General features: G+C 37.6%; 1 protein-coding gene across 1 annotated transcript in view; it reads right to left on the minus strand.

The window, feature by feature from the left end:
* Positions 1–11,001, minus strand: part of ZNF782 (zinc finger protein 782) — an 82,877-nt gene extending 71,876 nt beyond the window's left edge. The window contains 2 exon segments of the mRNA XM_007448303.1: positions 4,623–4,749; positions 10,987–11,001. Of these exon segments, the coding sequence (XP_007448365.1) occupies positions 4,623–4,749; positions 10,987–11,001 (142 nt within the window).
* Between the last annotated feature and the right edge of the window lie 5,645 nt (positions 11,002–16,646).

Raw genomic sequence — 16,646 nt, forward strand, 5'->3', positions numbered from 1 at the left:
ACATCAAGCATTTTTTCTGACCACAATGCTATGAGATTTGAAATCAACCACAAGAAAAAAAACTGCAAAAAACACAAAAACATGGAGGTTAAACAATATGCTACTAAACAACCAATGGATCACCAAAGAAATCAAAGAGGAAATCGAAAAATACCCAGAGACAAATGAAAATGAAAACATGACAATCCAAAACCCATGGTATGAAGCAAAAGCAGTTCCAAGAAGAAGTTTATAGCGATACAAGCTTACCTCAGGAAAGAAGAAAAATCTCAAATAAACAGCCTAACCTTATATCTAAAACAACCGGAAAAAGAAGAACAAACAAAACCCAAAGTTACTAGAAGGAAAGAAATCATAAAGATCAGAGCAGAAATAAATGAAAGACAGACTAAGAAAACAAAAGAAAAGATGAATGAAACTAAAAGCTGGTTCTTTGGAAAGATAAACAAAATTGATAAACCTTCACCCAGACTTATCAAGAAAAAAGAGGAGGGCCCATATCAATAAAATTAGAAATGAAAAAGGAGAATTTACAACTGACACCACAGAAATACAAAGGACCATAAGAGTCTACTACAGGCCAACAACATGGACAATAAAATATACCAATAAAATGGACAATCTAGAAGAAATGGATAAATTCTTTAAAAAGTACAATCTCTCAAGACTGAACCAGTGGGAAATAGAAAATATGAACAGACCAAAATATGAACAAACAACTACTGAAATTGAATCTGTGATTTAAAAACGTCCAACAGAAGTCCAGGACCAGACGGCTTCACAGGTGAATTCTATCAAACATTTAGAGAAGAGTTAACACCTATCTTTCTGAAACTATTCCAAAGAACTGCAGAGGGAGGAACACTTCTGAACTCATTCTATGAGGCCACCACCACCCTGATACCAAACACCAGACAAAGACACCACAAGAAAAGAAAATTACAAGCCAATATCACTGATGAACATAGATGCAAAAATTCTCAACATAGTCTAGCAAACCAAATCCAACAATACATTAAAAGAATCATACATAATAATCAAGTGGGCTTTATCCCAGGGATGCAAGGATTTTCAATATCCACAAATCAATCAGTGTGATACACCACATCAACAAACTGAAGAATAAAAAACATATGATCACCACGATAGATGCATAAAGAGCTTTTGATAAAATTCAACATCCATTTATGATAAAAACTCTCCAGAAAGTAGGCATAGAGGGAACCTACCTCAACATAATAAAGGCCATATATGACAAGCCCAGAGCTAATGTCATACTCAATGGTGAAAACTGAAAGCATTTCCTCTAAGATCAGCAAGAAGACAAGGATGTCCACTCTCACCACTTTTATTCAACATAGTTTTGGAAGTCCTAGTCACAGAAATCAGAGAAGAAAATGAAATAAAAGGAATCCAAATTGGAAAAGAAGAACTAAGACTGTCACTGTTTTCAGGTGACATGATACTATCCATAGAAAATCCTAAACATGCTACCAGAAAATTACTAGAGCTCATCAATGAATTCAGTATAGTTGCAGGATACAAAATTAATACACAGAAACCCATTGCCTTTCCATACACTAACAAGGAGAGATCAGAAGAAATTAAGGAAACTATCCCGTTTATCATCGCATCAAAAAGAATAAAGTACCTAGGAATAAACCTACCTCAGGAGGCAAAAGACATGTACTCTGATAACTCTAAGATGCTGAGGAAAGAAACTGAAGATGACATAAACAGATGGAAAGATATACCATGTTCTTGGATTGGAAGAATTAATATTTTCAAAATGATGATACTACCCAATGCATTTTTCACAGAAGTAGAACAAAAAAACATTTAAATTTGTATGGAAACACAAAAGACCCCGAATCTTGAGAAAGAAAAACAGAGCTGAGGAAATCAGGCTCCCTGACTTCAGACTATACTACAAAGCTACAGTCATCAAAACAGTATGGTACTGGCCCAAAACAGACATACAGATTAATGGAACAGGATAGAAAGCCCAGAAATAAACCCACACACTTATGGTCAACTAATCTATGACAAAGGAAGCAAGAATATACAATGGAGACAGTCCCTTTAACAAGTGGTGCCAGGAAAACTGGACAGCTACATGTAAAATAATGAAATTAGAACATTCTCTAACACCATATACAAAAATAAAATGAATTAAAGATCTAAATATAAGACCAGATACTATAAAACTCCTAGAGGAAAACACAGGCAGAACACTCTTTGACATAAATCACAGCAATATTTTTCTGGATCTGTCTCCTACAGTAATGGAAATAAAAACAAAAATAAACAAGTGGGACCTAACTAAACTTAAGAGCTTTTGCACAGCATAGGAAACCATAAACAAAAGGAAAAGACAACCTACAGACTGCGAGAAAATATTTGCAAATGATACAAACAGCTCATACAATTCAATAACAATAAAAACCAAACAATCTAATCAAAAAATGGGCAGAAGACCTAAACAGACATTTCTCCAAAGAAGACATACAGATGGCTTAACAGGCATATGAAAAGATGCTCAATATCACTAATTATTAGAGAAATGCAAATCAAAACTACAATGAGTTATCACCTCACACCAGTCAGAATGGCTATCATCAAAACATCTACAAATCACAAATGCTGGAGAGGGTGTGGAGAAAAGGGAACCTTTCTACACTGTTGGTGGGAATGTAAATTGGTGCAGCCACTATGGAGAACAGTACGGAGGCTCCTTATAAAACTAAAAGTAGAGCTACCATATGATCTTGCAATCCCAATCCTGGGCATATAACCAGAGAAAACTATACTTCAAAAAGATACATGCACCCCAGTGTTCACTGCAGCAGATGAATGAATAAAGAAGTTGTGGTATATATATATACCACACACACAGACAGACACAGACACAGACACACACACACACACACACACACACACACACACACAATGGAATATTACTGAGTCACAAAAAAGAATGAAATCATGCCTTTGCAGCTACATGGATGGGCCTAGAGATTATCATGCTAAGTGAAGCCAGACAGAGAAAAAAAATGTCATATGATTATTGCTTATATGTGGAATCAAAAAATAAAAGATACAAATGAACATATTTCAAAACAGAAACAGACTCAAAGACATAGAAAACAAATTTATGGTTACTAAAGGGGAGAGGGATAAATTAGGAGTTTGGGATTAACATATATACACCCCTATGTATAAAAGAGATAACCAGCAAGGACCTACTCTATAATATAATAGCACTGAGAACTATACTCGATATTTTGTAATAACCTATCAGGGAAAAGAATCTGAAAAAGAATATATATATATATATATATATATATATATATACTTTGCTGTATACCTGAAACTAACATTATATTCTAAATCAGCTATATAGTTCCATAAAAAATAAGGTAAAGAAAATGGCACAGAGCTATTCACATACATTGTACCAATGCCTATTTCCTTGTGTTGAGGCTATATTTTAGTTACGTAAGATATAACCATTAGGGGAAACTTGTGAAGAATACAACTATGCTAAATCCTGTGAATCTTAATTATGTTATATAAAAATTTTTTAAAGTATATATTCAAACCAAAAGCAATCTGAAAACATTTTCTTCTTAAAAAGGCAAGCCAGAGCTAGAGAATACAACATTTGCAAAACATATATCTGATAAAGATCTAAACTCCTTCAACTCAACAATAAGATGCAAACCAAATATACAAAAAAATGGGCAAAAGATTTCATGAGACACTTCATTAAAGGAGATTATGAATGGTTAAAAAGCACATGAAAAGAAGTTCAACACTGTTAATTACCAGAGAAATGCAAATTAAAATCCAATAAGATGCAACTAGAAATGTTGGTAATCAAAGAGCAATGATAACTCTCAGACATTGCTTATAGGCATGAAAAACAGTAGACCCAACTTGGGAACATTTGGCACTTTCTGAATAAGTTACATATAAACTTACCAGAAGACCCAGTAACCCCACTCCTAGGTATTTACACAAGAAATGAAAACATATTGACACAAAGACTTATATGTGAATGTTCATAGAAGCTTTTTCATAACAGCCCCAAACTGGAAAAACACCCATGTGTCTATGAACTGAAAGGATAACAAACTGCGGTATATGCACACAAAGGAATTCTACTAAGGATAAAAAGAATAAACCTGTGATACACACACACACACACACACACACACACACACACACACACACGAGTCTCAAAAGCATCATGCTAAATGAAAGAAGCCAGACAAAACACAGTATATACTTTACGAATTCATTTATATAAAATTCGAAAAAAGGAAAAGCTATTGAAATAGAAAACAGATCAGTGATTGCTTGGGGTCTGAGAAGTAGGAATGAAAGGAGGGGACTCACTGCAAAGGGGTACAAGGAATTTTGGGGGGATGATGAAAATAATCCAAATCGTGAATTTGATGATGGTAATCTACTATATAATCTTTTAAAACCTATTGACTTGTACACTGAAAAGTGCTAAATTTTCCATTTAATATTTGTCAACAAAAGTGATTAACATTTAAAAGGAGAAAAAACTGAATTTGCATTCCTGAGGAAGTCACATGGTAAGGTCTGCTCACCCACTGAGACGAGGTGGCTGTAGTTCTCCAACATCACATCTCTGTACAGAGTCCTCTGAGCAGAGTCCATCTGCCACCACTCCTCCTGGGTGAACTCCACAGTCACGTCCTTGAATGACACTGATGCCTGTTAACAACATATTTCTAATCAATCTGAGGGTTCAGAATTGGGCCATGGAAAATATTTTTGAAAACTAACTCCTACTATGTTTACTGTTTATTTAATTTTTATTTTTTAGTGGACTATAGTTGATTTACAATGCTGTATTAGTTTCAGGTGTGCAGCAAAGTGATTCAGTTATGCATATACATATATCTATTCTTTTTCAAATTCCTTTCCCATTTGTGTTATTACAGAATATTGAGCAGAGTTCCCTGTGCTACACAGTAGGTTCTTGTTGGTTATCTATTTTAAATATACTAGTGTGTATATGTCAATCCCAAACTCCCAATTTATCCCTCCCTCCCCACCTTTCCAACCATGTTGCTGCAAATGGCATTATTTCATTCTTTTTAATGGCTGAGTAGTATTCCATTGTATATATATATACCACATCTTCTTTATCAGTTCATCTGTTGATGGACATTTAGGTTGCTTCCATGCCTTGGCTATTGTAAACAGTGCTGCAATGAACACTGGGGTGCCTGTATACTTTCGAACCATGGTTTTCTCCAGATATTTTTTACTGTTTAGAGTTTAAAACAAAATGCTATAAAAGATGACTAACCCTGCCTTTGCTCTATAGCAGGGTATCTTCAATTTGGCATTACTGACACTCTGGACCAGATAATGCTATTTTTGCGGAAGACTGTCCTGTGTATTTTAGGATATTTATCAGTATCCCTGTTTTCTACTGATTAGATACCAATAGCATTCCCAGTCATGACAATCAAAAATACCTCCAAACACTTCCAAATGTCTCCTGGGAAGCAAAATCACCCCTAGTTAGGAACCATCGTTCTATATGAATAGTGGACAATATCTTCAGCAACAAAACAAAATACCCAGTTTAAGAGATGACCTATACTAAGGCAAAGCAACAGAGATAAAGAATGGGAAATTAATACATAGAGATGCTGCACAAGCAAGTGGGTAGATGCTGATGCCATACACAGAGACTGGAAGAATAAGTAAGAATCAGAGGCTGGGTCACGGTGAGCAGATGTTGTTCAACTGGACTCAAAACACCCGTGGAACATACAGATGGAATTATTTATTTCACCACTGGCTGCAAGATTCTGGAACAGAGAAGGGAAATCTAAAATGAAAATAAGGATCTAAGAGACAGTCATTAAGATGGTAACTTAAGTCATCAGGGAAAAAGGGCTGGTTCAGAAAGGACATAGAAACTTTAGGAAAGAAAAGGAGCAAGTACAAAATTGAAGGGAATAGCAAAATTTAAAAGGCAGGTACAAAGATAGGCCAGGAAGGCTAAGAAAGAATTTCTAAGTGGTAGAAAGAGAAAACAGAAAGATTAGAGTACCAGAAATTAAGAAACGAGAGAATTACAAGCAAAAATTATTTCTCAAGTTGAAGGGAATAAACTGAACACACACATTTACATCCTCTGCCTCCAAAAACACATTCAGGTAAAATAAAAAGCTTTTATAGCTATAAATGTATGACAAAGAGGAATTGAGAGAAACGACCCAGCACAAGGCCTGAATTTTGAACAAATTCTGGAAGATAGAGGGTAAGGTAGTATTGATAAAAAAAAATAGAACAATATTGCCCACAATCTAATATAAATGTAGAAGTGGGCAAAAGGAGCAGGGCACTGGTGAAAGCCCAGAAAGACATCCAAGCTTAAACTGAAGAAACTGTGTAGTAGGAGAAATGATAAACAGAGTCAATTTCCTATTTGAATACAGGTGGCATCATTTAAATGAGTGAGAAATGGCTAGATACAAATGCCATCGGAATAACTAGATGGTCATCTGATCTATATCTCACACCACAGAGCAGGATAAAATTAAAATGTATTCGAGATCTAACTGTAAAAAATAAAATCATACTCTAAAAGACTACACAGAGCAATTCTTTTATAAGGTCAGAATGGGAAATGCCCAACTATGACTAAAAAATCCAGAAAGCATAAAATAAAAAACTGCTAAACTTGACAACATAAAAATCAAATGCCTTCGAAAGACCCTGAATAGCCAAAGCAATTTTGAGAAAGAAGAACTGAGCTGGAGGTATCATGCTCCCTGACTTCAAACTATACTACAAAACTACAGTCGTCAAAACACTATGATACTGGCACAAAAACAGACATACAGATCAATGGAACAGGATAGAAAGCCCAGAAATAAACCCACACACCTATGGTCAACTAATCTATGACAAAGGAGGCAAGAATATACAAGGGAGAAAAGACAGTCTCTTTAACATGTGGTGCTGGGAAAACTGGACAGCTACGTGTAAAATAATGAAATCAGAACATTCTCTAACACCATACACAAAAATAAAATGAATTAAAGATCTAAATGTAAGACCACATACTATAAAACTCCTAGAGGAAAACACAGGCAGAACACTCTTTGACATAAATCACAGCAATATTTTTCTGGATCTGTCTCCTACAGTAATGGAAATAAAACCAAAAATAAACAAATGGGACCTAACTAAACTTAAGAGCTTTTGCACAGCATAAGAAACCATGAACAAAATGAAAAGACAACCTACAGACTGCGAGAAAATATTTGCAAATGATGCTACTGACAAGGGATTAATTTCCAAAATATACAAACAGCTCATACAATCCAATAACAATAAAAACCAAACAATCTAATCAAAAAATGGGCAGAAGACCTAAACAGACATTTCTCCAAAGAAGACATACAGATGGCTTAACAGGCATATGAAAAGATGCTCAATATCACTAATTATTAGAGAAATGCAAATCAAAACTACAATGAGTTATCACCTCACACCAGTCAGAATGGCTATATCAAAACATCTACAAATCACAAATGCTGGAGAGGGTGTGGAGAAAAGGGAACCTTTCTACACTGTTGGTGGGAATGTAAATTGGTGCAGCCACTATGGAGAACAGTACGGAGGTTCCTTAAAAAACTAAAAATAGAGCTACCATATGATCTTGCAATCCCAATCCTGGGCATATATCTGGAGAAAACCATACTTCGAAAAGATACATGCACCCCAATGTTCACTGCAGCATTTTACAATAGCCAAGACATGGAAGCAACCTAAATTTCCATCAACCAATGAATGGACGAAGATGTGGTGTGTATATATCTACATATATCTATATATATGCAATGGAATATTACTTAGCCATGAAAAAGAATGAAATCATGCCATTTGTAGCGACACGGATGGACCTAGAGATTATCATAATAATAAGAAGACAAATATTATATGATATCACTTATATGTGTAATCTAAAAAGATGATACAAATGAACTAACTTACAGAAGAGATATAAACACAAAGATGTAGAAAACAACTTATGGTTATCAAATGGCAAAGGGGGGGAGGGATAAATTAGGAATTTGGGATTAACATATGCACACCACAATGTATAAAACAGATAACCAACAAGGACCTACTGTATAGCACAGGGAGCTATACTCAATATCTTGTAATAACCTATAATGGAAAAGAATCTGATAAAGAATATATATACCGTATATATATGTATATACATTTGTATAACTGAATCACTTTGCTGTATACCTGAAACTAGCACAACATTGTAAATCAACTATATTTCAATACATTTTTTTAAATGCCAAAATAAGTTCACCACAGTTAAAAACAAAAAACAAATGGCTTTATGGCAAAAATAAGAAAAACATGAGCAAGGCAAAAATATGAAAAACTAGGAAAATTGTGCAATTTATATCATTGAAAAATGGCTATAAAGATATACTGGATATATTAATTAAAATCAGCACATCAAAAGGAAAACAGTAAGAAATAAACAGTTCAATAAAAAAGAAATATAGATGAATTGCAAACAAAAAGGATGTTCCACCTCACTCATGAGAAGAGGAAAGCTTGTAAAACTAAACTTGAGTTATCATTTTTAATCACATTAGTAAAAATTCAAAGTTTGATAGCACACTCTATTTGTAAGGTTGTGGAGAAGAAACACACACTCCTAGACTGTTGGCTCTACCTTAAACTACCTCCAGAATCTGACCACTTGAAAGCAACTAACACCTTAAATGATCATCATTTATTGCTAGGATTACAGAAATAGCCTCCTATATTGTTCCTGCTTTCACTACTACCCCACTAGAGTTTATCTTCAAAATGTAAAGTTATTCTTTTAAACTGTAAGTGAAAACTATCCTTTTGACTCAAAAGAATAAAAATGAAAACCCTCAAAACCCCCCATTGTGAGAGATAATGTGTTAATGTATTGGAAGACATTTTGATCAAGATGTTAATTCTCCCCAAATTGATCTATATTACAGATTCTATAGAGTCAGTGCAGTCAAAATCAAAATCTCAGCAGGCTTTCCTGAGACAAACAAGCCAATTTTCAAAACTTTCTATAGCGAAGCAAAGTACCTAGAATCTCCAAAACACTCCTAAAAAAGAACCAAGTTGGAAGACACATATTATCTGATTTCAAGAGTTACTATAAAGAGACACTCATCAAGGCAATGTGGTATTAGCAAAAGGATTAAGGTCATCAGATGTTAACAGAGTCCACATAGATATAGAAAATAGACTTGTGGTTGCCAAGGGGGAGGAGGGGTGGGGGGCAGAAGGATTGGGAGTTTGAGATTAGCAGATGCAAGCTTTATATATAGGATGGATAAATAACAAGGTCCTACTGTATAGCACAGGGTACTATATTCAATATCCTGTGATAAACCATAATGAAAATACAAAAAAGAATGTTTACATATGTTTAACTGTGTCACTTTACTGTACAGCAGAAATTAACACAACATTGTAAATCAACTATACTTCAATAAAATTTTTTAAAAAATAAAAAAAAGTGAACAGAATCCAGAAACAGACCCAAACATAGGTTACTAGTTGATTTCCCTCAGAGGTGCCAATGCAGTTCAATGGAGAAAGGATATTCTTGTCAACAAATGGTGCTGACAGGTGGGTATGCAAAGGTAGAAAGCACAAACATGGCAAGTGCACGTTCCTCTACTCCCAATTCCTCTATTCTATTCTGCCAGCACAGAATACTAAGACCCTCAGACACAGAAATTCTTAGTTTTAGACTGGGCCAACGAGAACTTAATTTGTCCTTTTCTGATTGGCACGCTTTATACTGAAATAAAATTTTAAAGTTGATCAAAAAAGGAAATTATTGATATAACAAAGATTTTGAAATCCTAAGAGAATACTATCAACAAGCTCATGAAAATATATTTAATAACATAAATAGGGACTTCACTGGTGGTCTAGTGGGTAAGACTCTGCGCTCCCAATGCAGGGGGCCCAGGTTCGATCCCTGGTTGGGGAACTAGATCCCGTATGCATGCCGTAACTAAGACTCTGCATGCCACAACTAAGAGTCCACATACCACAACTAAAGATCCTGCATGCCACAACAAAGATCCAGCGTGTCACAACTAAGACCCTTCGCAGCCAAAATTAAAAAATAAATAAATAAAAATGAACAATTTTCTATGAAAACATAATGAGGAAAGTTACACTAAAAAAAAAAATACAAATCCATCATAGACTTATGACCAATAAATTAATCAAAATCTTCATGCAAAAAGTCTTCATGAGGCCCTAATTTACAGGTGAGTTTAACAAGATCTACATGTAACACAATTTTCTCATCTAAATTATTATTAAAGAAAAGAAGCAGGAAAATGTCCCATTTCCTTTTATGAGACTATGACCATGATATCATAATTGGACACAGAAATAAGAAAGTATAGTCTAATCCAAGTTGTGGACACAAAAATAAAAATCCTAAATACAATATTAGCAAAAAGTCCTAGGAAGATATGTAAGAAGCAACTTACCACACTTATTAGCAATTAGGGTCTACACAGGGATTTAAGTTAACATTAGAAAATCCACTATACTGTTTACAGGATTTATAGATTAAAGGAAATAAGCTATAGCTTTGCTCCAATAGATACACAAAATGTAATCAATGTAATTTAATGCACATTCATGACTAATGTGAAATCTTAGCAAACTGATACCTGGAGGCAACCTTCTTACCCTGACAAAGGTAACCTACCAAAAGCTGACAGCAGACATCACAATTAATAGTAAAATAGTGTATATTATCCCTCAAGATTGACTTGATCTATTTTTATTTCTCCTTTTCCATTTAATGCATGGATGCTTCTTAACCTTATAAATCCATAAAAATGCAAAACGGGGAAAGAATAAAGAGCTCACCTGAGTTATGTTCATTTTCTGCTCTTGGGAGAGTAGAGAACTGTGGTTCAGCTGAGGGGAGAGAAAGATGGGTGTCATGAGACATAACCTGTCTTATAGCTCCTAGATTCACCCCCCAAAATCTCAGCACCCCAGTTGGGGATCATCTTCCTTATAGGCATAGGGTCCTCTCAGCCTTGAAAAGGCACTAGCGTGATCACGTACAGGTGGCCCCACCTGTCTTTGTGTGACTCTGAGATGACCATGAGGATTAAATCTGCAGTTTTTTTTTTTTTTTGCTGTATGCGGGCCTCTCACTATCGTGGCCTCTCCCGTTGTGGAGCACAGGCTCCGGATGCGCAGGCTCAGTGGCCATGGCTCACGGGCCCAGCCGCTCCGCGGCATGCGGGATCCTCCCGGACCGGGGCACGAACCCGCCTCCCCTGCATCGGCAGGCGGACTCTCAACCACTGCGCCACCAGGGAAGCCCAAATCTGCAGTTTTTAACTGAGTCAATGTAAACTTTTCTCAATCATTTTAAAAATAATGCATGTGTCCTAACACAAGTAAATAAAAACAACAGAAGATTAGCTGAATTAAATACACCAAAGGATAAGACACTATACTTTCATTAAAATTAACTTAGCAGAATACTCAGTATGCACCATTTATCTATTTTTCTTATTAATATTATTTACCTGCTGGTATAAACAATCTACAGAAAGCCTAATATAAGAGATGGGATGCCTTAAGGCAGGAAATTTTAATTGTTTCAGCCGTGATATATTTGTCAAAAGGCCCTTTTGGTGACCTACCTGTGAGAAGGCGAAGTGCACTGTTTTCCTCCTGATTCTGTCACAAACGAACTGGGTTTCCCTGGACAAGTCACTGAACTTTTCAGGCCCGATGTCTTTAAAGATTTCAAGAGAGTTAGAAATAGATGACCTTGGAAAACCCTTCACATATCATCATTCTGGGATCCTGTAAGGTCAGCATATCACTAGTGTCACATGTGGTGATAGACACATGTGACAGCAACACAGCATCTTTGGGGGGGGACATTCAAGGGGAGTGGAGACAGCATTTCCTCCCTCTGCCTGGTTATCCCTTACCCCCAGACCTCACCCTCACAAGCTCTCCAACAAAATGGCCTTTCCTGAACAGCCTGTCCCTGGACCAGTTCAGCTCACCTTGCTCTTCTCAAGGCTGGCCCAAACCCCCCACCGTCACATAGTCTGGTGGCTTCTGGAGGTGAGGTCATCAGCAAGACTGGCTCATTCTGAGCAGGGAGATTAAGAACAGCTTCTGATCTTGCAAATCTAGGATCTGCTCCTTTCTGGGCTCTTCTGTCTCTGCTCTGAGGCTCTGGAACGAGGTCTAAGGTCATAGGGGTGCTCTCTTCCAGGTAAGACTCCTGTTAACAGAGACTCCCTGTTAACAGAGACTCCCTGCTTCCTACTTCACAAGGGTCACTTTGTTTCAAGGTAACTGGGATGTGGATCCAAGAAACAATTCGTTTTAGGAGCAAAAGCCTAATTCTTGGAATTCATTATAATACCAGACTTAAAAGACAGACAGCCTGACAACGCAGAAGGGGCCAGGGACCTCTGTCTGCCCCAAGTGACCTGAAGAGACACTAGAAATCCCAGAATACATTTTTTTTTTTTTTTTTTTTGCGTTATGCGGGCCTCTCACTGTCGTGGCCTCTCCCATTTGCGGAGCACAGGCTCCGGACGCGCAGGCTCAGCGGCCATGGCTCACGGGCCCAGCCGCTCCGCGGCATGTGGGATCTTCCCGAAACGGGGCACGAACCCGCGTCTCCTGCATCGGCAGGCGGACTCTCAAGCACTGCGCCACCAGGGAAGCCCCCAGAATACATTTTGACACATGGTAGGATTCTATCTACATTCACTTTCCCTTATACTTCTGGGAACCAGGGACAGGCCTCTTTGCTAACTGCCCTGAAGGGTACAATGTGGGTATTAGGTAGGTGTGATACTTAGACAAAGCCTGAGGCTGTAAGTAAAGCACACCTGCCCTTGAATCTAAACTCCCTCACTACTAGCTTGTGACCTGACCACACCGTTCCACCAATCTGAGCCTCGGTTTTTGTTAAAGTGGTAGTGAGATAACATAAAGCAGTCCAATGAAAAGAATAAAGTGTCTTCCAACTATAATAGCAGTTGTCACTCAGTGCTCAGTATCTGGCACTAGTCTAAATGCTTTACAAGTGATAACTTAGATCTAAGTTTCTAAACAACGCCATTAAACAGTCATCATTAGTATCATTTTCATATGAAATACCTCTTACCCAAGTTCTTTCTGTAACCCTGCTTACAGGTGACACACCTGTAATTTACCGGGCCCTTCTGCTCCAGAGCTGGGGCTCTCATTGCAGACCCCTGGCCACCGTCAGCACTATAAATTCACTTTGCCCCCTGCCGCCGACATGGGCTTTTTTTCCCCTGTCGGGCTGCAGGCGGGGCCGAGCACACGGTCCCCACACACCCAGGCCTACACTGAGCACCTGCTCTTAACCGGACCAGCCCGACCTGCACCCCGGGAGCCCGAGGGCCGGGGTCACCCCCTACCGGCCTCCCCAAGGCTGAGGGCCCGCCCGGGCGCATACACCGGCGTTGGTGGGAGGGAGTCCCAAAGATTTTCCGCTTCCATCCCTAGGCACAAATGCACCCCTCTCAGCTGGTCCCCCCGCACTCTCACCCCAGGTGCGCACCCTTCACTTTCCGAGCAGACTCCCAGCTTCCCAAACCTCTTCCCTGAAGTCCAGAGGAAGAGGAGGCGGGGATACAGCCACACACGCGCAGAAGCAGCCCAGAATCCCCTTCCCAGAGTGCCGCGCGGTAAAACAGAAGGATTCAAGACTACATTTCCCATAGACCTCCGCGTCCACTGCAGCGGTCACTCTTTAGGCGTTTACGCATTTTAGAAAGCTGAAGGGCGATGTCTTATAAGTATCCTGCCCAGCCTCTCAAGGATCATGAAGAGAACGGGTTAAATATCAACTTAAATGCCAGATGCAAAGGGTCGTCCTCTATTGGCTCCCAATTGAAATAGCAGTGTTTTCATAAGTCATTTGGAGACAGCTGGGGAAACTTGAATATGGATTGGATATTGAAAATGTTAAAATTACCATTACGTAGGTAAAGTGTGAAAAAATTCTGAGTTACGTAAGAAAATTGGTTTTGTAAAAAAAAAAAAAGGCAGGACAATTGAGGTATTTAGGATTGAAATTATATAGCTGTAAAATTATAATTTTGTAATTTTTCAACTTGGGACCTCTACACTGTTTCTATACAGCCAACAAACCCATTAACCCCTAAGCCCCGTGCTGGCACCCCTGGAGCCCAGTGTGGAGGTCAAGGCAGTGCTGCAGGTATAGATGTATTGATATATAAGGAAGATGTTAGTTTTTATGACCCAACATTGTTTTCAGATGAATTCTATTATTGTTTCAACAAATTTTGTTAATTAAATTACGTTGATCTTGGATTTCTGTGCACATAACAAGTTTGCTTGCTTTTTGCTGACATACGTAATTCTTTGTCATTCTTTAATGAATTACAAATAACAGCACAAAAATGCTGGTCAAACTGTATTAAATCAATATTACATTAAATCAATCATAACAGACTTTAACATAAATTTCACTAACGGAAAGAAAGTGGTCACTACATATGTTCATGGAACAAGTATTTATTGAAAACTTGCTGTGCGATAAACATCATTCTAGATGCTGGGATAACAACATCAGATAAAAGATATTAAATTCCCTATCGCCATGGAGTTTATGATCAGGGTTGTTGTCAGGGTCACCTCAAAAAACACGTGTCAGTTGTCAAGAAACAAAAGGACACTTGAGTTTAATAAACGGGGGCTCCAAAAACATGGGTAGGGTTGGTGAAGCATCCTGTAACTGATGATGGTAGGGAACCATTATTACCATCAGTCTTATAGTGAGGTAAGTAATATTACCAGATCCTGGCAGAAAAGGCTACACTTATGAGAGCTGTGGCCTTAAGAAGAGAAACATTGTAATGGCCATTACATGGCTCTGCACAGCCAGCCAAAGTTATAAATACACAAACCTCACTAGTTTTCTTCCCTCTAATGTCCTATCCTCTCTTAAGCATTTGTAAACCCTATACAGTACCTATTCGTAGAACTTCATCCACATCGTCTCCTCCAGACATCTCATTCCAGTCTTATTTTTGTCTAGCCCCCGTCAACTCATTGAGCTTTGGACATGAATCAGTATAAATCTAAACTCAGGACACAGCTCTTCACAAAGTGAGCTACTGAATATACCTCCTTAAAATTTGCCCCTGGGAAGATTTCTTATCACTACACATTTGAGAACCACTCCTAAGTGAGACTGTAATTGCAGTAGCCATAACTTCCAATGATGCTACCATACATTGTAGATCCAGTTTGAAGGAGATTCAACTGGTAGATGGCACAGGTCTCCCTTAGGGACTTTTGGGGAATGATTAATTGTATATACTTGTGACTAAGTTATGAGAAATTTTGTCCAAAGGACCCAGTCTCTCCTTTACTTGAAGCCTCCTGTCTATAAAGTAGGATATATCAAGGACTGAGAAAGAGGATCTGAATCCCTGTTATGATGACTTGTGTTTTCTGCCCACGAGACATAGAATTTCATATAGGTATATATGTCAAGAAGTATCTTTGTAGGGTGCCTATCTATTCTATTTCACAGACTTCATTATTGTAGAGCCACTTCCACAGATGTCTTCAGGTTACCACAAAAGATGGCTGCACGTCAAAAAAATCTTAGTTTTAAAAAATATTTATCAGGATCTCATTAGAGAAATACATATTTCATTGGTATGAAATGCAGCATGGGCTGCTCCTGAGTCCATTGTGGGTATACACATATTGATAAATTTGCCCCTATCTAAACATAATTCATCCCTCCTGGTTTAATACCCTAAGGATCCACCCAAATATATGCGACCAAGTTTCTGCTTGTATTACTGAGCAAGATCATTTTTAAAAAATTGAAGTATAGTTGATTTACAATATTATATTAGTTTCAGGTATACAACATAGTGATTCGATATTTTTATAGATTATACTCCATTTAAAGTTATAAAGTATTGGCTATATTCCCTGTGCTATACATTACAACCTTGTATCATTTATTTTATACCTAGTAGTTTGTACGTTTTAATCCCCTTCTCCTACATTGCCCCTCCGCTACACCTCTCCCATTAGTAACCACTAGTTAGTTCTCTGTATCTGTGAGTCTGTTTCTGTTTTGTTATATTCATTCGTTTACTTTTTTAGATTCCACATATAAGTGAAAACACACAGTATTTGTCTTTCTCTGTATGACTTATTTCACTAAGCATAATACCCTCCAGGTCCATTCATGTTGTTGCAAATGGCAAATTTTCATTCTTTTTTATGGCTGAGTAGTATTCCATTGTATATATACCACATCTTCTTTATCCATTTATCTGTTGGTGGACACTTAGGTTGCTTCCATATCTTGGCTATTGTAAATAATGCTGCTATGAACATGGGGGTGCACATATCTTTCCAAATTAGTGTTTTCATTTTTTTCAGACACCTATCCAGGAGCAGAATTGTTGGATCATATAGTAGCTCTGTTTTTATTTTTTTGAGGAACAGCCATA

The sequence above is a fragment of the Lipotes vexillifer genome, unplaced genomic scaffold (assembly GCF_000442215.2).
Source record: "Lipotes vexillifer unplaced genomic scaffold, Lipotes_vexillifer_v1.1 scaffold252, whole genome shotgun sequence".
NCBI lineage: Eukaryota > Metazoa > Chordata > Mammalia > Artiodactyla > Lipotidae > Lipotes > Lipotes vexillifer.